The 26,640-nt window shown below is 43.6% G+C and overlaps 1 protein-coding gene across 3 annotated transcripts; it reads left to right on the plus strand.

The window, feature by feature from the left end:
* Window positions 1–9,168: 9,168 nt before the first annotated feature.
* LYZL4 (lysozyme like 4) lies at window positions 9,169–24,151 on the plus strand. Of its 3 annotated transcripts, none has more exons than XM_006936505.3 (5): window positions 9,169–9,245; window positions 13,369–13,561; window positions 13,674–13,823; window positions 17,367–17,445; window positions 23,892–24,151. In XM_006936505.3, exons 2-5 carry the CDS (start codon window positions 13,423–13,425, stop codon window positions 23,959–23,961), a joined length of 438 nt encoding a protein of 145 aa, XP_006936567.1. In that variant the 5' UTR covers window positions 9,169–9,245; window positions 13,369–13,422; the 3' UTR covers window positions 23,962–24,151. The 3 variants fall into 3 exon arrangements, with proteins under 3 accessions (XP_006936567.1, XP_023116449.1, XP_003992258.1); XM_023260681.2 differs by having other exon boundaries at window positions 9,221–9,299; XM_003992209.6 differs by lacking the exon at window positions 9,169–9,245 and adding an exon at window positions 9,252–9,399.
* The last annotated feature ends 2,489 nt before the right edge of the window (window positions 24,152–26,640 follow it).

Raw genomic sequence — 26,640 nt, forward strand, 5'->3', positions numbered from 1 at the left:
AAAGCATTAAGCAAGGCAGCAGGGTGGTTGGATATACAACCTCTGGTTTCTTGGAGCTCTGTGACCTCAGGCAAGCCATGGCATCTCCCTGGGTCCCAGTTTCCTTACCTGAAGACTGGGCACCTAATAACCTGTGAGTCTTAGCTCTCTCCTGAGAAGGTTGCTGTGAATATTAAATAAGATAAAGTATATAAAAGGCTCATCCTAAAGTCTAGCATACAGTAAGTGTTCAATAGATGCTGGTTATCATTTTTTGTCTGCTGTTTATTTTGTACAGGATAGTAAGATGCTACCTCTTGGGGAGTATGGTGAGCTGGGTAAGCAGATTGAAACTTCTGCTAAACAAAACTAAAAATACTGAATAAAAAATTAATTAAATACATCCATGAGAAGCCAAACCAAACAACATACACACAAAAATACTCCTGTTTAAAATTCAGTAGGGGTGAGATCCAGATAGGTAAGTGGAATACTGTAGCCAGCTTTTGCCTTGAGGGCACAGCCTTGGGGGGCTTGGGTGGGGTGGAGAGGTGGGGTCTCAGAGAAGAGCCCCTATAAGGCTGGGGCTCCAAAGAGCTCCACACCCAATGCAGTGAACTAGTCATTCTGACCTGGAGACTGCAAGGAAAATTGCTTGTCTTAAAGCTGGGCATGGAGTGAAGTGGGTAGAAAGAGCTTCTACTTTCTCTGAGAAATCTTTACCACTAGTCAGCTGGAAAGTAAAGATAATAGGATCATACCTTCCCAGATCTCTTTGGAATAATAAGTCCCAGGGTTTTACAGGATGTAAAATAAGTGTGCTTAATATGGTTTCAAGAAAACAAAGGTGAGGTTAAAAACATGACTAAAGAAAAAAAAAAACAACACAGATTTGAAAACAAAATCAAATAGAACTTCTATACATGGAATGTTGAATTAGTGAAATGAAAAACTCAATTCTTGGATTTAACAGCATATTCAACATACCTGAAGGGAGAATTAGTGAGCTAGAAAATAGACCTGAAGAAGTTACCCAAAATGCAGCCCCAGAGGTGCAGACATGGAAGAAGGAGAGATGAAGAAACACTAAAGGTGGGACCAAGTGATAATGCCTGAAAACTTTTTGGGAATAATGAAAGTTATTCATTATCAACAGGTTCAGGGGGCTCAACAGATTTTAAGTGGGATAAACAAATTAGAATCAATCTACATTTGGACACAATGGAGTGAACCCAAAAGACAGAGAGAGAGAAGCAGAATGTGCAGAGTACTTCCCTGGGTGGCAGAACAGCAGCGTGCTGAGGGCATGGCTCTGCAATGGAGCCCTTACCCACCCACTTACCTGCTGGTGGCCTTGGACAGGTCATCCCTAAGCAGCGGCTTTTTCCTCATAAAATGGGCATAATAACCACAATAATATTAACTGTTGGGTAGGTTGCAATGATTAAATGATCTAAATGCTCTAATTAATATTATCCTCAGCCCAGTGCCTAACATATGAGCAGGACTCAAGAAAGGCCAGCTGCTCTTTTTGAGGAGCGGGGTGGTTTCTATCTTTCCGAAGGCACTTGAGCAAGATGGTGCTGGTGGGTAGAGGATGGAGACAACGAAAGAGGGTCAGAAGCATAGCTCAAGCACACTCCACTTTCATCTTGCTGGTGACCTTCTGGCACATCGTCTGAGACTCAGTTTCCACATCTCTTCCTCAGTGCAGCCTTCCTTGTCCCCATCCTACCGTACCCCAGGCAGGTCAGGGCTCTCACACAGAAGTGTGAATGGACTTCTATTATGGCATTTATTAAAATGCTGCTATAATTTTTTTTAACCTGCTTAAGGTACCCCACCATGCTGTGAGCTCTTCTTGGCATCTGCAGCACTTGGCACAGTTTCTATCACATATTGGGATCTCATAAATATTTTAGGTGAATAAACATTGCTCAGAGCCATAAGCTGTTGGTCTAAGAAAGAGAAGATCCCCCCCACCCGCCGCTCCAGTTTACCCAGTGTATTAAATCCCATTGGCAACACAAAACCCATTTCATCCAGTTGCACTCATGATTCACGAAGGGCAAATGGTGGGGCAGTAAACTCTGGTGTCTGTGCCGGAAGTAGCCTTTCATCAGGGCAGGTTCTTGGTCAGTTTTTCTGGCAAAGGTAAACGTGGTCAGATAAAGAAGAAAAGGAAATCCTCTTCCCTGTGGAAATTATGCCTCTGTTGGAGGTTGTGTGATTGCAGTATCAGCCTGACCCACTGATCCTATACAATCAGTAGGGTGACTTGTTAATAGGGAGCCAGAGCAGGTGGCCAATATGTTAAAGGGCCAGATAGATGGTTGCCTAGAGCCTTGAGCCAGGGCAAGAGCACAGAGTTGGGATGTGTCAGTTCTCTGCTGCTGTGTAACAACCTCTCCCCTCCCCAAACACAAACTTAGTGGCTTAGAACTGGAGTCATTTATCTATGGGTCAACAGGACAGTTCTGCCTATCTTGACAGGACTTGGTTGGTTTGAGCCATCACCATCCAAGCATCTTTGGTCTGCTAGAGGCTGGCTAGTCTAGGTGATCTTATTCACATTGTTAGCTAACTAATTGGCTGTCTGCTGGGACAACAGGGGTGACGGGTGCCATTCATCTCTCAAAAGATGAGGCCAGGCTTGTTTACATGGTGGTGGTAGGATTCAGAGTGAGCAGAAGCTGCAAAGCTTCTTCAGGCCTGGGATCAATGCTGGCACTGCATCACGTCCACTGCATTCTGTTGGTCAAAGCAGGACACAGGCCAACCGACATAACAAAGAGGCATGGATACAGAGCAGAGTGGAATTGTGGCCTTTCTCTTTTGGCAAATATTCTACTACAGTGGATGAGGGGGACATTTCTTTTCTGATAATATGCATTTTCAGAGGTAGTTCTTTTTGCAGATGGGATATTTATTGATTAACCTATATTTGTGAAAAGCACTTTGGTCCTTGGTCAACCAGTCTCCAGGCCCTGGAGCAATCTTTGAGCGGCCCCTCCTCTTGTATTTCACCTATATCTGAGTTCTCTGAAAGGTCTCCAAGGCAAAAGGTGCTGGATCTTGTCAGAAATGAGCCCCAGCCCAGGCTCTCACAGACTCCTGAAAAAGGAAAGGAAAGGACTCTTTCACAATAAGCCAGGGAGATGCCCCTCATCATGTCAGCTATTGACTAATGGCTGCATAGGTGCGAGAGGCAGGCTGGAGCCACAGTAGCACCTTTTCTGGCTTCCCAGAAAGCTGAAAAGACAAAAAGTGGTGTTTAGTGCTCTCTCTCAAGGACCAGCTTAAGGGAGAGGAGCCTGGCAGGCTGAAGACCCTAAAAACGGGACATGATTCTAGGACTGCAGGAGAGAATATCTCTCAGCAGTGCACATTCTTCAGAACAAGCACATTCCCTTCTTCTTTTTTAAATATAATTTATTGTCAAGTTGGCTAACATACAGTGTATACAGTGTTCTCTTGGTTTTTGGGGTAGGTTCCCATGATTCACCACTTACATACAACACCCAGTGCTCATCCCAACAAGTGCACTTTTCCCCCTCTCTCCCTCTCATCACCCATTTTCCCCTCTCTCCCGCCCCTCCCCATCAACCCTTAGTTTGTTCTCTGTATTTAAGAGTTTCTTATGGTTTGCCTCCCTCCCTCTCTGTTTGTAACTATTTTTACCTCTTCCCTTCCCCCTGGTCTTCTGTTAAGTTTCCCGAGTTCCACATATGAGAGAAAACATTTGATATCGGTCTTTCTCTGACTTATTTCACTTAGCATAATACCCTCACTTACCCATTATACCCAGTTCCATCCATGTTGCTGCAAATAGCAGAATTTCATTCTTTCTCATTGCCAAGTAGTATTCCATTGTGTATATAAACCACATCTTCTTTATCCATTCATCAGTGGATGGACATTTAAGCTCTTTCCATAATTTGGCTATTGTCGATAGCACTGCTATAAACATTGGGGTACATGTGCCCCTATGAATCAGCACTCCTGTATCCTTTGGATAGATTCCTAGTAGAAGCACATTCCCTTCTAATCCCAGAACCATATAATGTCTATTCCCAAGGCCACAACTTTCTCTCCTCATGCAAATTCAGGTTACATCATGGCCATTGAGGAATGCATGCCTCCCATTCCTGGGAGAGGGCAGATGACATCAGAGCTTCTGGGGATCACAGGAACGTACCAAGGCCACTCCCCTGGAAAACCAGAGAACACCAGGAATGTGGGTGTTCCATAATAAAAATGAACTGGTGCACTGACAGAGGCTTGTTTGGATAATTCCGAAGGACATAAATGTCAGTCGGGCCTTGAGATGAATTCTGCGTGTGAGGAGCATCAGGTAAATCAATAGGGATCCAATTACTTTCTATTTTTAGAATAAGGTAAGAAGCCAAACAAGGTGAAAAAGGCCAAAAACAAAGGGTAAATATTGTATGCTTCCACTTATATGAAATACCTACAGTAAGCAAATTCACAGAGACAGAGAGATGAAAGGGGCCGGAGGGAGGCAGCAATGGAGAGTTATGGCTTAATGGGTGCAGAGTTTCTGATTGGGTGATGAAGAATTTTTGGAAATAGCAGTGATGGTTGCATAACATTGTGGGTGTAATTAATGCTACTGAATTTTCACTAGTAAATGGTTAATATAACAAAATTTATGTTGCATGTATTTTACCACAACTTAAAAAAATAGCATGATATTCTTAAACCATCCAAATATATATTCTGAATAGGTTAATTGTATGGATTAAATTATATTTCAGTAAAGTTATATTTTATTTTATTTTTTTAAGTTATTTTGAGAGAGAGAGAGAGAGCATGCACACAAGTGGCGGAGGGGTAGAGAGAAAGAAAGACAGAATCCCAAGCAGGCTTTGCACCATCAGCACAGAGCCCCATGTGGGGCTAAAACTCACCAACTGGGAGATCATGACCTGAGCCGAGACCAAGGGTGGGAAGCCCAAGTGATTACACCATCCAGGTGCCCCAGTAAAGTTGGTTTTTTTTTTATCTTTATTTTTGAGAGAGAGACAGAGTGTGAGCAGGGGAGGAGCAGAGAGAGAGAGAAACACAGAATCTGAAGCAGGCTCCAGGCCCTGAGCTGTCAGCACAGAGCCCGATGTGGGGCTCAAACCCCAAACTGTGAGATCATGACCTGAGCCAAAGTCGGACGGTTAACCAACTGAGCCACCCAGGCGCCCCTAAAGTTGTTTTTTAAAAAGGCCACCAAGGGTATTGTGAATTCCCTAAATGTCAGCTGAAAGAGGAATGAAATCCAATTACTGACACACAGAACAATGAATTTTTACATAAAGATAAACACAGAGAAAGTCCTTGTCTCTCATGAGAGAATTCAGGAAGGAAGGGATAGTTCTGATGGGCTCTGCTACCTGCCAAGCTGGAGAGCCCTGAGCTTTTCTCAAAGAATGAGTGGGTCAAGGCTACTCAACACACAACTCAAATTGGATGAAACCAAGAGGAATGGAAAAGTCCTGAGGTGGACTGGCTTCAGGTACAGCCTGATCCAGAATTCAAACAACGTCACCAGGACTTAGTTTATCTTTGTCTCTTGGCTCTGCTGGCTGTGGAATTGGCTTCATTCTCTGGCTCCTTATGGTGGCCAGATCAACCCTTATGGTGATGCAATCATTTCAGAAGCTCCCCTCTTCCCCTGGAAGATTCACAGACACTGGGGTGCACCTCTTTTCTAGAGGTTTTAAATCAAAATCTTAATCTTCTCTATGATTGGTGCAGCTTAGGTCACTTAATCATTCCTGAACCAATCGCTATGCCCAAAAGAATGTGATATGCTGAATGGCTTAGGCCTGGTCATGTGCTCCACTCTGGAGCCATGGATGCAGCCATCTGCAGATGATGGGTGAGTGAGGGATGGGTGTGTCCAGGTAGAAAATTGAGTGTGTTCACACTTTGGAGGCAAAGTATGAATCCACCTTACAGAGGTTGGGAGCACTCTTGGGAATGACAGAGGCAGACTTGTCGCCATGAGATGTAAGTTTATCTCAAAACAAGTGGCAGAATCTCATCCCTTAATATTACCTTTTGGGCTGCCTTGAAGCTGGTTCAGTCCATCTTCTGTGTGCATTAAGCTTTCACTTCTCAGCTCACTACATTTTAATTTTCATGTATGTCCTCCCACTATCCTGGCAGTTCCTTCAAGTTTAAGAGCAGAGAATGTGTCTGGTTCCTCACTGAGCCTACCCTAGACCCAGTACATAGTCTGTGCTTAATAACTGCTCTTCTAACGATTGAATGAATAAGGAAAGACTGGGGAGTAGGATGCTTTGGTCTGATAGGGTGGGGGAACAGTGTCTGGCTATAGTCGCTGTCTAACTTGGCAGGTCAATTTGTTAGTTGCACAGGTGTAAGCCCTTTTCCCTCATTTTTAAAACAAATCAGTTCTAGAAAGTTCTAATTCCATTCATGTGACCAAGTTGCTCAAAACATGTTTGGTAGGGCATGTTTGTGTGTGTGTATGAGTGTGTCAAGCTCCCTGCATGAGAGCAATTATTCAGTCTACTTTCTTCTCTGCCTTTAAAACCTTTTAAATATTTTGTTTATTTTTTAATAGGTAATTTATTTACTTGTTTGGAAATAGTGGTCAAATAGGGCACCTGGGTGGCTCAGTCGGTTAAGCATCCGACTTTGGCTCAGGTCATGATCTAATGGTCCGTGAGTTCGAGCCCCGCGTCGGGCTCTGTGCTGACAGCTCAGAGCCTGGAGCCTGCTTCAGATTCTGTGTCTCCCTCTCTCTCTGACCCTCCCCCATTCATGCTCTGTCTCTCTCTGTCTCAAAAATAAATAAACATTAAAAAAAATTTAAAAGAAATAGTGGTCAAATGTAATAAATTTCTTGCATATCTTTGCATATATAGAACAAGCAAATATACATTAATATTACTTCGTTTTGCACGCTGAGATACTGATTTGAGACTCCTTCTCATTTAACATTATTTCATAAATATCTTCCCATATTAGTATGTGGAGAGTTGCCTGCTTGATTCCAAGGCTGCAAAGAATTCCACTGAATGAAATTACTTCGTAACTTGTGTAATCAACCTCTATTGATGAAAATATAAGTTGTTTCCAATAGTTCCTCATTTTAACCAAATACATGAATGATTGGGGGTGGCTGTTTTCCAACAAAATTATCTATGAGAATAGTCTGCTGGCCAGGTTTGGTCTGTGAGTTGTAGTTTGCCAGGCCCTGCCCTTAACTGTTCCATGAAATCTTTGCACTAACCCCAATAATAATAATGGAAGATGCTTTATGTCTTCCAAGGCACTCTAGTAAATGCACTAAAGTCTTGCACAGGAATGGAGCTCTGGTCAAACAGCAGTGGAAGTGTAGAGGAGGGAGAGGAGGGCTATTACTAGTCTTGCTCTAAAAGACCTCTGCTCCCCTCTCCCAACTCTGGGAGAAGAGACATAACCTCTCTTGACTACAGGTTTTCTGGAAAACATAAGAATTCAAGATTACGTTTGAAAAACTGCTGAAAAGTACATAAAGTTGCAAAATACTCTACTGATGAGTAGTAGTGGTGGCTTTTGCAAATTAAGTTGAAGAGTTAAAAGGAAATAGAGATATGCCATTAGTACTGATCTGTCAATTATGTGAGTATAACGCTGTGTCCAACCAATCCAGGACAAATTGGTCATTCCAGCTTAAGTTAACTATCTAAACTTCAAGATGAGTGCTTTGAAAGACTTGAGAAAGGCAAATCATTCTACTAAAAGGATAATTTTGGGTAATATAACTAAGAAAGTTTAGAAAAAATCTTGAAAATCTAGAAGGGAAATCCAGGTGACATTGCTTTGCTTTATGTCTTTAAATTCTTCCTTTGCTTTTATGTTTTCAAGCTTTTGATTTACTTTAAAGTTATGGAAATTAGAAATGGAATATGGTACAGTATGATTTACACAAAAATCTTAAGCAGTTCTCCAGTCCATAACTCATATCTAAGAAATGGCCATCACTAAAGATTATTGAGCCAATGTGGATTTATGAGTTTAAGTCTTGGTGTTTATGGCCTGTTTCTTTTATGATTCTCTATTTTATCACTTTTAATTAATCAACTAATTACCGGTCATAACTGAGTCAGCCATAAGAACGTCAGTGTTTTCAAAAGGCTAGCATTATCCTCAATCATTTCAGCATGTTTTGACTCTTTGGAGCTAGAAGGGATTTTTAAGATAACCCAATCTGGTGCCCTTATCTCACAAATGAGGTTGCCCAGCTTCCAGAGAGGATGTCCTTGACCATGACCCCCTAGTGAGTAGATGAGCAAAATAATGGCTTCTCCCACTGCTCCCTACTAGAAGGCAGTTTTGTGGAGGCCTGGAAGAATGCTATGATAGGCAGAATAATGGTCCTCCAAAGATATCCACTCCCTTACACCTGAAACCTCTGAACATGTTAATTACATGGCGAGGACTTTACAGATGTGATTAAGGTAAAGAACCCTGAGATGTGTAGATTATCTTGGATATCTGGGTGAGCCAGTCTAATCACATGAGTCTTTATAAGTAAGAGAACAGGCAGAAAGGTGAGTCAGAGGGGCAGCTGGGTGGTTCAGTTGGTTAAGCATCAGACTTTGGCTCAGGTCATGATCTTGTGGTTCACAGGTTTGAGCCCTGCATCGGGCTCTATGCTGACAGCTCAGAGCCTGGAACCTGCTTCAGATTCTCTGTCCCTGCCCCGCCCCTTCCCTGCTTGCCCTCTTGTTCTCTCTCTCTCTTAAAAATAAATAAACATTTAAAAAAAAATGAAAAGAAATGTGAGTCAGAGATACAACAACATAAGAAGAGGAAGAAAGGAGTCAAAGCATGAGAGGGTTTTGACCCATCGTTGCTGGTTTTGAAGATAGGGGAAGGGAGGTAAAGTCAAGGCATGCAGATGGCCCCTAGAAGCTGGGAATGGCCCTCAGCTGACAGCCAGCAAGGAAACGGGGTCTTGGTCCTACAGCTACAAGGATCTTTATTCTGCCAACAACCTGAATGAGCAATGGGATGGGTTCTCCTCTATAGAACTTTAAGATAATAAATTTGTATAGCTCAAGCTGCTAAGTTTGATGTAGCTTGGTACAGCAACAATAGAAAACTAATACACCGTGTTGGTGACAGACCCCTCCCTGCTTCAGAATATTCTGGTGCATAGCTACTGATGTCATAGAAAAGATTCTAGAAGAGCACACTATGGAGAAGCACTTGGGTTTAGAAGCTCTTGGGTGGAGGTAAGCGGGTTATCAAGGAAGTGGAATCTGAAAAGCCCAGGGAACCGAGTGCAGGTAGAGCAACTTTTCTGCAATAAAGGTCAAAGCTGCCACAGTGGCTGCTTCTCCCCTCCCATGAGGAGGCACCAAGGCCTGCAGAAGGACTGGTGAACTGGTAAGCTGGTATAGGATGGGCAGGAACCAGGACAGTTATGATGACACCCAGGTGCAAGAGACACTCAGAAAATCCACTTATTGCTTTTACGATGACAATTCTGTTGGGAAGGGTTGGCATTCATTCATTCATTCATTCATTCAACAGAGATTCAGAGCACCTACTATATACTAGGCTCTGTTCTAAGTTCTTTTTTTTAATATATGAAATTTATTGTCAAATTGGTTTCCATACAACACCTAGTGCTCATCCCAACAGGTGCCCTCCTCAATGCCCATCACCCACTTTCCCCTCCCTCCCACCCCCATCAACTGTCAGTTTACTCTCAGTTTTTAAGAGTCTCTTATGGTTTGGCTCCCTCCCTCTCTAACTCCCCCCCCCCCCCCCCCCCCCCCCCCCCCGCTGGGGATAAAGCAGAGAACAAAACAGACCAGGTGTCTGCATTCCTGGTGCTTACTCTCTGGTGTGAGAGATAGAGGAACAAATAAATGAACAAGGTAATTTCTGAAATTGACTTATATTATGAAGAAAATAGAAATGATTTTCTGTGATGGAGCAGTGATCAGAGGAGATATTGAGATCATTTTTGAGCTGAGACCATGACCACAAAGAGCAGGCTCTGTGGTGGTTGGGGGAGTCCTGTTCCAGCCAGAAGAAACAGCAGATGAAGGGGTGCCTGGGTGGCTCAGTTGGTTAAGCGTCTGACTCTTGATTTTGGCTCTGGCCATGATCTCGTGGTTTGTGGGATTGGGACCTGCGGTGGGCTCTGTGCTTGTCTGCTTGGAATTCTCTCTCTCTCTCTCTCTCTCTCTCTCTCTCTCTCTCTGCCCTTCTCCTGCTCTCTTAAAATAAATAAACTTTAAAAAAAAACAGCAGATGCAAAGAACCCATGGTGGGAATGAGATTGGCATGTTTAAGGAAAAGAGATATGCAAGGTGAGTGTGGTGGGGAGAGAGGTGTGAAATCAGACTAGAGAGGTACTCAGGGGCCAGAGCAGGAAGACTCTTGTTGGCTGGGTTGAGGAGTTGGGATTTCAGTTAAAGTGCCAGGGGAACCCACAGGAGGTGAGTGATGTGACTGGATATATGTTTTTAAAAATTTTTTTTAACGTTTATTCAGTTTTGAGAGAGAGAGTGTGAATGGGGGAAGGGCAGAGAGAGAGGGAGACACAGAATTCGTAGCAGAATTCAGGCTCTGGGCTGTTAGCACAGAGCCTGACGTGGGGCTTGAACTCATGAACCGTGAGATCATGACCTGAGCTGAAGCCAGACCCTTAACCAACTGAGCCACCCAGGTGCCCCTGGATATATGTTTTTAAAGAGGACTTTCTAGCTGTTGTGTGGATAATAGGGATAGGGGAACAGGAGAGGATTGTAGGGTTTCAGAGTATATCTAGGAACCTCTACAGAAGTCAGAGTTGATGGTGATTTCTGAACTGCCATGAGGCAGAGGAGATGGTGAGAGGTGGATAGGCTTTGGTAGAACAGGAGACGGGACTCCCAGTGAATTCACTGCAAGGGAAGAAGGAAGGAGGGAGGACTAAGTATGCCTTTTATGAGTCTGTCTGGGAGACGGATATCCTTTGCTGAAAATATCCTTTGCTCTGCTGGAAAATGTAAACATGGACTTCTCTTCCAATATGCATTGGAATTTGGTTATTAAGCTAAGGGCAAGGAGTATGACCACAGTTCAGAAAGACAGGTGTCTTCTGGGGATTGAATACTTTGCATATTTAACTCTTTCACCTTTTAAATCAACACAATTAGGTAAGCATTATTTTTTATCCTTATTTAGATGAGGTACGGAGAGGCTGAGTAACTGTCTTCCATTATTCCTGGGATTCCTAAAATCCCAGCTATTACAGGGTAAAGTCAGAATATGAACCCAGGCGATCTGATTCCCAAGTCTGAGCACTTTAAATGCCAGGCCCTCCTCAATAGGGTATGTCATGTAATAGTGATGTCTGTAACTAATCATGTGAGTTGAGAGTTTAAACAAATGTTTAAAAGTGAAATTCTTCTAATTCAGGACTATACTCGTTTGTTTCTAACTTTTTCCCAAGTTAGACATTTGCATCATTAGTTCTCGACAGAGGACAGTTTTGTCCACCAGGAGACGTTTGGCAGTGTGTGCAGACATTTTTTGTTTGTCACAACTGAAGGGGAGGAGCTTCTGGCACCTGGAGACAGGTGTGCTCCCAAATAAACTCCAATGCATAGACCAGCCCCCAGGAAAAAGGATTTTCCAGCCCAAGTGCCAAGGTCAAGAACCCCTTGTGCAAGTAAATGTAGGCTGGGGAACAGGCACACACCTGTGAATGATAACAGACAGGTGGATGCAATTAGTTGCCTAATTAACATATATTTACGCAGTGCTGGGGCTGTAGGGCATGCCAGGTAGAAGTTATGTTGTAATTTCCAATTGCACATTCTAGTCTGAGGGATAGGACATAGCACAGAACAGGACAATCACCTGCTAGGTTCTGGAGGTGATTCTGAAGGCAGTAGGGGCTTAGAGAGGGAACGTTTACGCAGGATTGCATCAGGGTTCAAGGAGGTGGCACCTGTAGTGGACACCTGAAGATGGAGAAATGTTTGGGTGGGGAAAGGCATGGTAGGGCCCTGTGGATTGGGAAGAGCCATGCATGGAGATGCTAAGGAAAGGGGCATGGGCAGTGGGGAGTGGGGTAGGGAGGTGCAGAGAACAGAGAAGGAGCAACATTGGAATTCAGAGTTGACTGAATGATTCCTCCTGATGGAGGCAGGGCAGGGTAAGGCCAGATTATGGAGGACTTAGAAAGCCAAGGGTGGGTTTGCTCTGATAAGGACTAGGGAACTAGAAACATTCCAAGAGTAATATTTTGTATATGCTTTGGGGACATTCGTCACTCATGTTAGAAACCACCACCTTGGGGTGCTTGGGTGACTGCCAGCTAAGCAGCCTCCAACTCTTGAGTTTGGCTCAGATCACGATCTCTCAGTTTGTGGGTTCGAGCCCCTGGTTGGGCTTCCTGATGACAATGCGGAGCCTGCTTGAGATTTAATCTCTCTCCTTTTCTCTCTCTCTCTCAAAATAAATAAATAAATTTAGGGAAAGAACACCATCTAGAAGAGTTGGGAGGAGTGGAGACCAAGAGGCTGGGTTACCATTCAGCTTGCAGTGATGAGGGGGGTTTAGGTGAAGGTATAGAAGGAGGTTCAGGGAATGGTGATCGGTTGGGAGGGGTGGTTAAGGTTTGGTGATGAGGTGGGTCAGGGGATAATGATGAGGGTGGTTTAGGGGATGGTGATGAGGGGGTTTAGGTGGTGACAACAGAAATGGAGAAGGAGAAACTCAGGAGTCAATTCTCTGAGCACCCCACACATGACCCCCGTTCGCACAGATGAGAAAGCACAGGCATTGTGAGGCTCAGGGACTTGCCTGCTTTTGTCAGTGATGACACCCCTGCTAGGTGGCAGGTCTGGGCTGGACCGGGGTTTGTCTCCTTGTGTGGACAGCTGGAGAAAAGCTCAGCAGAGTTTGCTTTGTAGACAGTCTGGGGACAAACTGTGGAAAGGGTGAGACCACAACTCTGAATATATTCTAAGATAAAATGCAGTGGTGGAAATAATTCAACGTAATAATAATGCTTGAGTAGTGGGACCACATTGAAGTTTTTCCTTCTCTTCCTGTTTTCCAACTTGAACCTAATGAACAAGTTCTACTTGCATAATAAAGGGGAAGAGAGGATTTGATGCCTTTGGGTTTTGCTGGAGGGAAAGAATGTGAGGGTGTGACCTTCACAAGACCAATTTCCTTAGGAAATAGGGCGTCAAGCAGAGGAGGAGAGGCAGGGTTTCGGGCGTCCCGGATTTGCAGTGACACAAAGCAGAGGATTAGGGTGGGAAGAAGTATCATGGTTAAGCCAGGGGAGACTCCCCTTTATCTGAACACACTGAATCGCAGACCCCCACCCTTCTTTTCCTTTAGAGAAACCAGGCTCACCTGGCCACTATTGCCCTGAACTGCCAGGAACCTGAGAAGATGAAGGCATCCTTGGTTCTTTCCCTCCTTGGCTACCTAGTGGTTCCAAGTGGCGCTGCTATCATGGGGCGCTGCGTGGTGGCTAAGAAGCTCAGAGATGGAGGCCTGGATCATTTCGAGGGCTACAGCCTTGCAAACTGTGAGTAGGTCCCTCTAAGCCTCTTCTCTCCTCACCTCCTTTTCCTCTGGCCTCTGCCCAGACATCCCCAATTCGCCTTCCCCCTAATCACCCACCTCCTGTTCCATCTTAGGGGTGTGCCTGGCTTATTTTGAGAGCAAGTTCAACCCCACGGCGGTCTACGAGAACCTCCAACGTGACTACACTGGCTACGGCCTCTTTCAGATCCCCAACCGTGACTGGTGCGACACGGGCAAGAACCGCTGCCACATGTCCTGCTCTGGTAGGTCACCTCCCTCCATTCCACACCGGGGCACTGGGGGCTGCAGCACAGAGCTCCCGAGGCCTGCCTTCAGGGTGGCCAGAGTTTGCAGGCTTGGAGCAGGGAGGAGGCGGGGCTGGTAGGGGCGGGGCCTGGGAGGCTGAGTGCGGTGAAAGGGCTGCGGAGAGAGGAGGCTGGGCTGTCCAAAGAGGAATGGAGATGCCCATCTGGATAGGCAGAGAAGGTGTCAGAATGTTGAGAGGAGGTGGGGGAGAGGCTGCGAGCATCAGAGCCTCTGGGCCTGAAGGGTTGGAGCAGAGGGCTCTGTGGGGGCTTCATTTTGCCCACACCTGGGCACAACACTCTACTTCAAGGGGAATGGTTGCTGCCACTTGGACAGGCAGAAGTGGTCGCTGGGAGATACAGGAGTAGGCTCTTCCAAGGGGAGCGTTGCTGCCGCTCTCAGGGGTTCCAAGTACCTGTAGTCAAGAGGTTGCACTTGCCCAGGGTTCCATCATCCTAGCACTTACTGAGGACCCACTAAGTGCCAGGTCTCCTAGAGTTGCCATTCTAATGCTGGCAAACTGCCAGGTACTCCAGTAGGCTCTTCATGGATATGAATTCATCTAATATTCTCAAAGGCACCCATGACATGGGCATCATTATTATCCCCATTCTATAAATGGGGAAACTGAGGTCCAGAGAGGGTTAGTGGCCCAAAGCCACACAGCTGGTAGGTGGTATCGTTGAGAGGCAAACCCAAGCAGTGTGACTCCTGAGTCAGGACTAAACCAATAGGGTGCAGCACCAGGCCAGAGCTCTCTCTGAAACTTGAGGCTGTTATTCTGCCTTAGGAGGGTCTAAGAGCCCAGCATTCTTAGGGTCTCCCTAATGAGCAAACCTCCTTCCCCCATGATGAATGAGAAACGTTCTAGAACCTATGGCTGCTAAGCTGGGTCTTTAGGAGACAGAGTGGGGAGGTCATGGTAAAGACTTCTTATATGGGCCAGGAGAAGCCTGCTTGGTGTTGGGCCCCATGCTCGGCCTTGGGACTCCAAAGAGAAGTAAGACAGTTCCCAGATTCAAGATGACACAGAATTGCAAAGTAGGAGGGAAAGGTGCAGAAAACACACAGGAGCCCAGTGGGATTCCCAGCCACTCCCATTACAAAGTGACTTACATGAGCTTGTGCAATTCACTTCCTAGAGCTTCCTCATCTGTGAAGTGGGGATAACATTAACTACTTCTTAAGGTTGCTGTGAACATTCAGTGGGATAATGTATGTAAAACACTGTGCAGGGCCCAAAATCACAGTGATCAAAGTCTAGGGGAAATCTACACATTAAGAACATAATTACTGTGATAGATCATTCAGTGTCATCCTAAGCTTCCTGGTAGCCAAGACAAGAAGAGAAACCCAATAGGCCCATGATTTATATCTCATAAGAAGATTGATTGATTGATTGCCAGAATCTGACCAGAGAAACAACTAATTATCTGTAATAGAGGTGGTACTGAGTGCTGTGATGAAAATATGGTGGAGTCGATATCTTTGAAAAACCCTTCCACTAGATAAAATGTAAAAAATTAAATCTGGAATGCCTGGCTGACTCAGTTGATAGAGCATGTGACTCTTGATCTCAGGGTCGTGAGTTCAAGCTCCTTATTGGGCATGGAACCGACTTAAAAAAGAAATATCTTCTATAGTACCTGGCTGGCCTGGCAAGAAAGGAAAATCCCTAAAGGCTAAAATGAGGAGCAAGAATCCAGACAGATAAATGAAGATTGAAGCTGATGGTGACCCAGGGGACATCAGCTGATTCCCTGTGGCCTAAGGCAAAGGTTTGAGGTCATCGTGTAGATGGGGCCTGAGCAAAGCAAGGAGGTACGTTGGAGACACATTGAGAGCAGCACTGTCAGCTGGAAGAGATGAGCTAGAATATCCTGAAAGCAACGACATTCTAAAAAGAGGGGGAAACGGTCTCCTTGGGAATTTGTAACCACAAGTCAGCAGGACTTCCTTGAGCCACAAGGAAGCAAGGCACCATCAAGAGCTACTAGGCCCTGTGCTAAGTCCTGGGAGCAGTTCAGGGAATTGTATCCTGTCCTCGTCCAGCAGGGTGAGGAACAGAGATAATCTTGGCTCCACCTCTTACTACTTATGTGAGCTGAGCCTTAGTTATCTTATCTGTAAAGTGGTAATAAGAGGACCTTCTTCCCAGGGCTTTTGTTGAGTTTTTAATGTGCTATAGTGTACATTAAGAGCTAAGCACGGCGTCTGGTATACTGCCTGGTGTGTGTGATGAATACAACTTCATTCAAAGAATTTACAAAGCAGCTGGGGTTTAGGACGCGCGCGTGCGCACACACGTGTGTGTGTGTAAGCATGCATGCACATGTGTACCTATGTATGCACGTAGGTATGTATACACACATGTATGGATTTAACAGGTAAGTGCTGCATCAAAGTGGCATTTTATTCAGAAGAGGGAAGAGGGCGCAGTGAGCTTGGTTGGTGGTCAGTGGCAGACTTTTAAGGACTGTCCTGTTTAGTTGAGCTGATCCAGATTGGGAGATGAGCATGAATAAAGTCCAGGAAGAGGAACTGTGTATGATTACCTAGCTGTGGGTATCGGGTAGAGCACCCACTTTCAGGGTGGGCACTAGCTTTGTCTCCTGCCCCTTGGTAGGTCTCTAATGGTGGGGCCATGGAGGAAGGCAATGGAAGGGTAAGGTTGTGGAAGTGGAAAGGTATGTTGGGGTAAAGTTGGACTCTGCCAAGGGCGTGGAGTTTTGTTTTACAGGCAACCAGGGGGCACCGAAGTACTGTTTTAAGGAAAAGCGATCAGACTGGATTAGGGAAAGGAGGAGGCAAAGTGTAGTCAAGAAGGAAGGTATTGCAGTAACCCAGGTGGGAGGTCTTGGCTTCCACATTCAAAGGAGAGAATGGGGTGATGAATGCCTAGTCATGTTGGTTCCCCAGAGGCACCTCTAGGCCATCTCACGTGCTGTTTCTTCTGCCTGGAACAGTTTTCCTTCTGTGATCCTTCCACCCCTTTTCCTTACCTACTCTTTTAGATGTCACGTGGCCCAATAACCCCTCCCTGACCCTGAAAGTCTGAATGGGGTGCCCCCACTCATCAGCTCCCATGTCAAGCTGCATTCCCCCATCATGCCAGGTATCTTTGGTATTATACTTACCTCTGATCTTTATCTCCCTCTATCAGACTGCAGGCTCTCGGAGGACAGGGACAGATTTATTGTGTTCGCCATTTTGTGTCCACTGCTTCTTAGATTGCTTAGCACAGCATATTCACTATACATAAATATTTTTAATGAAAATATTATGATAAGAATTACAAGAAAAAAATCAATAGATTTAGTAAAAGAGGACCACATGCTACTACCTCCTAGGGTTGTCTTGAGAAAAATCTAGGGATAGATTTATCCTTGGAATCATATAGAAGCCTCTCTAAACATGAGTACCCTGTAGCTTCCCTGACATCACTCTGACTTAGCTGCCAAGTTGTGGAGTCGTATTTTTCCACTGTGTTTTTTCCACAGCTTTACTGAATCCAGATTTGAAGAAGACAATTGAATGTGTTAAGAAAATCGTAAAAGATAAGGAAGGGTTGGGAGCATGGTAAGTGGTACATTTTCTAATAGTCTGTATTTTTTTTTTTCAACGTTTATTTATTTTTGGGACAGAGAGAGACAGAGCATGAACGGGCGAGGGACAGAGAGAGAGGGAGACACAGAATCGGAAACAGGCTCCAGGCTCTGAGCCATCAGCCCAGAGCCCGACGCGGGGCTCGAACCCACGGACCGCGAGATCGTGACCTGGCTGAAGTCGGACGCTTAACCGACTGCGCCACCCAGGCGCCCCACTAATAGTCTGTATTAATGACCATCACCCATTATATTTTTTATTAAAAAAATTTTGTTAAGTTTATTTATTTATTTGAGAGGAGCAGAGAGAGAGAAGAGACAGAGAATCCCAAGCAGGCTCCATGCTAGCAGCATGGAGCCCAACGCAAGGCTTGAATCCATGAAACCATGAGACCATGACCTAAGTCAAAACTAAGAGTTGGATGCTCAAGCCACTGAGCCACCCAGGCGCCCCACCAATTATCTTTAATCCTAATCTTGGCCTAATCTTGGTCTCTGCATATCTGTAGTCTCAAACTAGTGGGATCCTACTCCCCAAGATAAGCTGTAGAACACCACTGAGTTCTGCAACCCCAAGCTCTAAGGAGGAAGGACATAATTATCAGACAAATTGCCTTGAGTTGAATGTATTTTTTTCTTTCTCAAATCTTGTTTAGAGTTATACAGGAGGCTAGGGTGAGCATCCTTGAAATAAATCTCTGTTTATATCTCTGATTATTTCTTTCATCTAAATTCTTGTAAGGTTCTTAATGTTGTAAAATGACTCTCCAGCAAATCTGTACCAATATCAGTATTAAGAGCTTAGTAAGATGCCTATTTAGTGAACTCTGATCAAGTATAAAATCTTTGCCATTTGAAAGGTATATAATAATTTTATCTTCTTTTGCATTTTATGATATCCCATTAGGGGTGTTTTCCCATTATGTTTGTTACATATTTATATTCTTTTGTGATTTTTCCCCTGCGCCTCTCCTTTGCTTATTTTAAAATTCAGATCATATTTGTTTGAAATAACTCTTTATATATTAGGTGTTGTATTAGATGTATTAACAGATAGTTATATATTTGTTACCAAAAATAACTGCAACTCTGATTTCTTCTATAACCGTGTATTTGCTTAGTAAAGACTCCCAAAATTTACAAGTGGTTGGGCCTGTATTTGACTTCTTTCACTCAATATTTGTTCATATTGTTGTGTATAGTTCTAATTTGTTTTCGTTGCTATATAGTATTCCATTATATGGATGGATATATCAGTTTATATATCCATTATTCCATTGGTGGGCATTTGAATAGTTTTCATTTTTTTAGTGCTGCCATGAACAGTCTATACTTTTCTTTTGGTGAATGTATAAATGGATTTCCATTGATTACACCAAGGAATAAAATTGTTAGTCATAGATGTGCATATTTTCAGATTTGGTATATTCTGCCAAACAGTTTTCTAGAGGGATTCAATTTACACTGTCACCAGCTGTTGTAGGTTTTGGTGGCTCCAAGTTATTATCAGTGCTTGATATTTTTTAGGTTTTTCTTGTGACTGTGTAGTAGTATTGCATTGGGTTTTACCTTGTGTTTCCTTGTCAACTAATGAGATTGAGCACTTTTTCAAATTTTATTGGCCATTTAGATATCCTTTTATGTGAAGTGCCTGTTCAATAGTTTTGTCAGTTTTTCTATTACATTTGTCTTTTTTCTTATTAATTCATTGGGAATTATTTATATGCCCTGGGTACAATTTTCTGTTGGATACAAGTATTACAAACATCTTTCATTTTGTCGGTTACCTTTTCACTTTCTTAAAAAAGTCTTGATAAAATGAAATTCTTGGTCTTAATGCAGTCTGATTTATTATTAATTTTCTTTTATGGTTATTTTTGTGTTTTTTTAGAGGAATATTTGCCTATTCCTAGGTCATGAGGATAGTCTTCTTAATTTTTTTTCTAAAAAACTTTATTTAATCTCTCACATTTGACTCTCAATACATTTTGCTTTCTTTTTCTTGCTTTATTGCATTGGCTAGAAACTCCAGTAAATGTTGAGTAGAAGTGATGATAGTGGCATCCTTGTCTCATTCCCAATCTCACAGGTAAGACATTGGATATTTTATCATTAACTGTTTTATTTTCTTTAAAATTTCTGAGATAGTCTTAATCAGATTGAGTGTTCTTTTCCATCTTTTCCATTTCTAGTTTGTTAAAGGTTTTTAAAATCATAAATGGGTGTTGAATTTTATTTATTACGCTCTTAGTATCTTTGAAGTTCTGTGTTAGCCTATCCATCTTTTTTTTTTTTTTTTAAGCTCTTGCCTTTTTAATCTCTCTTCTCTTTCATGGCTTTCTCCAGAGCTTGTGCCTGGTGACATCTTATTGAAGACATCAGTTATATAAAATTTACTTCTGGATTCTATAGTATATTATTTTCAGAGGGATGTTCCTCTGAATTTCATGATGAGCTCCCTTTTCTTCTACTACTATTTTCCCATAAGTACCATGTTAGTTTCTTTTTTTCTTTGAATAAGGACAGATTTTCCCTCTTATTCAGTATTTGCCACATAGACAGTCATGTGGCTTTTTCTTGTTTCTGCTCACTGTTACTTGGCTAATGGTTATAGAACAGTGTGTAAGTCTCCTGGCCCAGTTTCCAACCTGGAGATTTTCCTGATATGTGTGTCTAATTCTCTCTCCTAGTCTGAGTCGGTGGAGTACGTAAAAACCCTCCATTCCCAGCATGCACCTCCACCACCTCCACCGATACCATTTATCATGGAGGGCCTATGCTATCCACTAGACACTGTCTCACCACCAATTTCCACCTTCTTTTGCCTTTTCCACCTTCTCTCTGTCCCGTATTTCATAATTGATGTCCTGATTGATTAGGGGCATTATAGTCACCCATTAGATCTAGAAACAATGTAAATATTTTTTCAGTGCCAGATTGTGCATCTTAATATTTTTTGCTATTAGGGTTTATCTTGTAATTGATGTGTCCTCCCAAATTTTAACGAAAGTTGTTAATAAATCATTAACATATCTTACAACAGAGGAAATCCTTTAATGATAGCTACAATTTCTTTCCTTTGCCGGTATGTAGGCTTTGCATGTCTATATGAACATCACAATCCTTGTGCAGTGAGTATTCTTATTCCTTGTGAAATGAGGAAACGGGGGCACCGAGAGGTACAAGTTACCCATGGCCACAGTGGTGGAACTAATTCTAGATCTGTGCAATTCCAAGCCTCAGCTTTTATCAGTCTGCTCAAAGAGTAGATGGTTGGCCCAGGAAATCTGTGCTCTGGTCATGTGGAAGGCAACCAAAGGACTCTCTCTGCATGGTTCTTCTGTGGGGGCAGGGTTTTGAACAGTCAGTGAGTGAGGAGGGGCAGAACTGCAGGTGGACCCATCTTACCAGTGGAAGTCTTAAGTAGTGTTTCTTATAGTGACCTTAGGGCCCTATAGGCAGTGAGACCTTGTTCAGAATCTAGCAACAGAACGTGTGTCAGTCTCAGAGGTCAGCTTTTCATTGTTGCCTTTTTGTCATTTTCTGTGCCTTTTGGTGCTAACTTCAGTCAGAGATTTTTGTCTGTTTTACTTGCCTCCAGCATCTGGCTCTGTGCCTGGCATATTATAAGTCTTCCCTAAATGTTTGTTGGAAGATCAGGTCAGCATTTGGGCTGTTACCTAGAAGCCATTAAAATTTTTAGAAATTTATTATTTATCATTTCTCAAAATAAAAATAAGACATATGTGTTTAAAAATGAAAATCAAAAAATAAACATCTTGCTCTTAGCAGCAGCCTCCTGAGGGTCACCGCTGTTAATATGTCTTGTAAATCAGAGAAAAATGTGTAAACATTGAGAATAAGAAAAATATCTTAAAACACACGTGAAATCCCAACATGCACACTGACCTGCACCTAACTTTTTTTCACTTATTAAAGAGCTTGCAAATCTTGGCATAGTCCTACCTAGAGGTATCTGCCCTCTGGATGCTGCAGGTAATTATCTGCCAGTCCCTTACTGATGAACAGGTAGATTGTTTCCATTTGCTAGGACCACTAGGTGCATTTAAATGTTGGTAGAGAGGGGAGCCTGGGTGGCTCAGTCCGTTAAGCGTCTGACTTTTCATTTTGGCTCAGAGGGTCATGATCTTGTGGTTCATGAGTTTGAGCCCCACATTGGGCTCTGTGCTGACAGTGCATGGAGCCTGCATGGGATTCTCTCCCTCTCCCTCTCTCTTTGCCCCTTCAGCTCTCTCTCTCTCTCTTTCTCTCTCTCTCTCTCAAAATAAATAAATACACTTCAAAAGAAATAAACGTTGGTAGAGAGATTGCTAAATTGGCATTCAGAGAGGGAGCACCCCCAGATACACTGCGTGAGAAGGCCTGTTCCCTCAGTTCATGGACCTAGAGCAATAAAATTTGTGTAGTTTTTGGAAATTGACCCTTATAAAATGATGCCATTCTATTTTGCCTGGCATTTTTAAACAAAGAAGCTGAGTATCTTTTCATGTATTTGTTGGCCATTTTTCTCTGAACTGAGTACTCATATTCTTAGTCTGTTTTTCTTTTGAGATGACAATGTTTTCTTTCGTTTTTATTGATTTTATACGTGTCTTTTATAAATTAGGGTTATTAGAACTTTGTTCATGATATCTATGTGAACTATTTGTTTCAGGTTTGCGATTTGTATTTTGACTTCATTTATGGTGTATTCATCATATAGGAGTTTTACATTTTCACAGAACCAAATCCCTCAATATTTTGTTTTGTGGCTCCTGAATTTATACGAAACTGTACTCCAGGTTTGTAAAGAAATCAAGCCATGTTTTCTTCTATATTAGAACAGTGCTGGGCGCCTGGGTGGCTCAGTCAGTTAAGTGTCTGACTTTGGCTCAGGTCATGATCTCATGGTTCGTTGGTTTGAGCCCCGCATTGGGCTCTCTGTTTTCAACACAGAGCCTGGAGCCTGCTTCATATCTCTGTCCCTGACTCTCTCTGCCTCTCCCCTGCTTTCTCTCTCTCTCAAAAATAAATAATTAAAAAAAAAAAAACGTTAAAAATAAAATGATATATAGAACAGTGCCTGGTACAAAATAAGCCCTATATTAAGTTTTTATTAATATTAGAAAATAAAATTTTCATGGTTTTATGTTTTTATACTTAATTTTTGGTCTTCTTGGAATGTATTTTAGTGAGGTAGGGATCCAGCTTTATATTTTTCAAATGGTTAGTCAGTGTTCTCAATACTACTTATTCATTAATCCCTTTTCCTCACTAATTTAATAGACTGTATTTTAAAGTGGGAGTCCCCTTAATGTGTCTTCCAAGTGTTTAAAGCATCTTTCATACTGTCTTTATTCTCCCAGTTAATTAGAAGCATGGCTGGCCCTCTAGGGCAAGCACTAATGAGCTAAAGTCATCATTATTGTATAGCACTTAGTAGAGATATGCTGGGCCAGGCTGAGTAAGGCCTTCCCACTTGCTCAGGACTCCAGCAAAGTGAGCTCTTATTAAAGTAATAAGCAGCCATGTCTTTTCAAAGCTCAGATCAAGCAGCTTTGCAGGGTTGAGGCAGACAGGAAGGGAGAAGACCATGGGCCTGCATGCCCATGGGATTCCCTTCTGTAGTGCCTGCCCTGGGCTATGTAGAGCCTTGCAATTTCTGAAAATACGTATGTGTGTGTTCCCCCTGAGGCTTTATAGTTGTGGGGGGCAGGGGCTCACAGCCCTTTCTTTAACTGTGGAACCCCTACCCTGGAAAATTCATGGAGGCCTGCGTGACTGAGGGATGGCCTAACAAAACAGGGTTTCTAATGGTCTGCATCTGGTCTGGTGATCCCCACAACTTCCAGGTTGGGAGCAGAGGACCTGGGGTCTGGGTACTGGCATGGGGGCTGGGAATAGAGGGATCACTTTTCAGGAGAAAAGTTTTGAAAAACTCAGTCTAGCTGGCCTAGGACCAGCTAGAAGGGAGTTTGAGGAGCTGAAAGGGAGTTTGAAAGGTGAGGGGGGAAACACGTGCACGGAAAGGTGAAAGAGGCCCTGGCTCAAGGTCAAGGGTTCCCATTTCAGATCAAGGACTCGCCCTCTGACCCTGGGCAAGTCACAGAACTCCTCTGATGCTCACTTCAGAGAAGTCAAGGATACTTCTTTTGTAGGCTGGGGGAGGGGCTTCCCGCTCATGGTGTGGGACTTACGGAAAGAAGTGGAGGGCAGCGTGAGTATGCTGCGGGCGCAGGGGGCACGAGCATTTGTGCCAGGATGCACTGGAGTTAGCAAGAGGGTCATACTCATGAGGCACAACGGCCGTAGGAAATGTGCCTGCAGAGGCCAGGCTGGGCTGTAAGTGGGCCAGCAGGGATCCTGAGCTGGGACACTGGGGAGCCCCCGCCTGTACACTCCACGCTTTCCTTTCTGCAGGCCCTCCTGGTCCCTGAACTGCCAGTACTCAGACACTCTGGAACGGTGGTTGGATGGATGCAGGCTGTAGCCGCAGGGGCGGCCCTGACGCCATTCTCTGGTGGTACCTTCCAAATGAAGATGCTTTGCTGTTTGCTGCCTTCACGCAATCCTGTTGATTATCTCTCAGCTTGACATCTCCATCAGATGGAAAAGGACGAAAGTTTGCTTCCTCCAGGGATGCGGGATGTAGAATAAACCAGCTGCTTACTCAACCTGGACCAAAGGTCTCCGCTTGTATTATTTTCCTGTGATTGCTACTCGGATAACCATTATTTACCGTCATCATGATTTATTATTATTTAATCTTAGATGGAGGACTTAGAGGAAGGAAACTATCTGGAAAACAAGGTGTGTCCATGAATGTCAATATTAAATAGGGAAGGGAAGAAAAGATACAGGAGAAGAAAAGAGGGGTCAAGGGCAAGCAGGGCCACCAATCCCAACCCGTGTCCACATTGGGACCCCAGGTGGAAGTGACACTACAAAATCCTCCTTGTACTTCTGTGGAGACAATCAAGTGACAGTTGCTCTTTCTTATAAAAAGTTCAAGGGGCGCCTGGGTGGCGCAGTCGGTTAAGCGTCCGACTTCAGCCAGGTCACGATCTCGCGGTCCGTGAGTTCGAGCCCCGCGTCAGGCTCTGGGCTGATGGCTCGGAGCCTGGAGCCTGTTTCTGATTCTGTGTCTCCCTCTCTCTCTGACCCTCCCCCGTTCATGCTCTGTCTCTCTCTGTCCCAAAAATAAATAAACGTTGAAAAAAAAAAATTAAAAAAAAAAAAAAGTTCAAGTGTTGGGGCACCTGGGTGGCTCAGTCGGTTGAACAGCCGACTTCGGCTCAGGTCATGATCTTGCACTCCGTGAGTTCGAGCCCCGTGTTGGGCTCTGTGCTGACAGCCAGAGCTTGGAGCCTGCTTCGGATTCTGTGTCTCCCTCTCTCTCTGACCCTCCCCCGTTCATGCTCTGTCTCTCTGTCTCAAAAATAAATAAACGTTAAAAAAAAAAAATTAAAAAAAAAGTTCAAGTGTTTTTTTAAATTTTAATTGTTTTTAATGCTTATTTATTTTTGAGACAGAGAGAGACAGAGGGTGAGTGGGGGAGGGGCAGAGAGAGGGAGACACAGAATCAGAAGCAGGCTCCAGGCTGTCACCACAGAGCCTGACGCAGGGCTGGAACCCACAAACTCTGAGATCATGACCTGGGTTGAAGTCGGACGCTTAACCAACTGGGCCACCCAGGCACCCCTAAAAAGTTAAGTTTTAGAAAAAATTATCAGAAACACATACTCTCATTAGAGCTCCCAAAGACAATTGCTGTCATGCTTTGGTTGCAACTTTTTTTTTTTTTTTTTTCCGTTTAGGGATTTTTCTTCTTTGTCAACAATGCTGTGGGGCACCTGGACGGTTCAGTCACTTAATTGTCCAACTCTTGATTTCGGCTCAGGTCATGAATTCACGATTTGTGGGATTTAGCCCCATATCCCTAGAGAATCTGCTTGGGATTCTCTCTCTCTCTCTCTCTCTCTCTCTCTCTCTCTCTCTGCCTTGTTTGCTCTCTCTCCCAAAATAAATCAATAAAAACTTAAAAAAAAAAAACCACAATGCTTTTGGTTTTTTTAAAAAAAACCAAAAATAATGTTATAGAGTTTTGTACCTCATGTTTTAGAAAGAAGGAACATGGCAGTAAACCTTTCTCCCTATGTGCATTGCAATTTTAAACAGAAAGGGATTTATTTCTGAAACTTCAAGCTTTACAGAATCCTTGCCCAGGATGGATCAGCAGGTGACTGCTAGGGTTTCCAGGCTGCCCCTGCCCCAGCCATGCGAGCAGAACTATGTGTTCATCGGAAGCCAGGGCCCTTGCTGGAGCCCAGACTTGGAGAGCATGGTCCCTAAACTTGCAGCCCTCACATAGGAGGGAAAAGACCGGAATGACATCAGGGGAGGCCACTGGCATCACCAGCTTCCCCATGCGTGTCAGAGATTCTCCAAAATGAAATCTTAGTGCTGGTTAATATTCCACTGTATGAATGCACCGTATTTGATTTAACTTTCCCCCAGCTGTTAGATTTTTAGACCTTGTCATTTTTTTAACCATTACAAAGAATCCTGTAGTGCCTGTTTGTGGTTGCCCCTCTCTTCATTACTTACCCTTTTTAAAAATTACACAAGCCACGTGTACTTAATGAAGACCGTGTGGAGAAGACAGATAGTCATAACGAAGGACATTAAAAATACCCATCATTCCCCACTGGAAACAGAAATTTGCCTCATTGCTACGCAGTCACAATTGAGAGTCCTCACATAGGGATGGTATCAGTCTTTTTTTGTGTGTGTACCCTTCACTATTTCAGTGTGAGCACGCGCACATATTTTTTTCCTTACAAACATGGGCTACCACTATCTATACAGTTTGAAATATTTTGTGGCCTGATATTTCTAGGTTTATGATAGGAAGCCTAGCACTGTTTTTAACAATCTCACAGCATTCCTGTATGTGGACAGACTGTAACATACATAACCTTCTATTGTTACTCTGTTCCATCCAGACACAAAGTAAATGACCTAAGGGAATCAAGGTCACCACGAGGCAGGCAGGACTGAAAGCAAATCAACCCTTCTTTTTTGTTTGCATCTTGTTTGCTTTCCGAGGGGAAGGAGAAATACCTATAAGTTTGAATTTCAGGGGCAGAACTTTGACTCAAGTTCAGTA

Source organism: Felis catus, chromosome C2 (genome assembly GCF_018350175.1).
Source record: "Felis catus isolate Fca126 chromosome C2, F.catus_Fca126_mat1.0, whole genome shotgun sequence".
NCBI lineage: Eukaryota > Metazoa > Chordata > Mammalia > Carnivora > Felidae > Felis > Felis catus.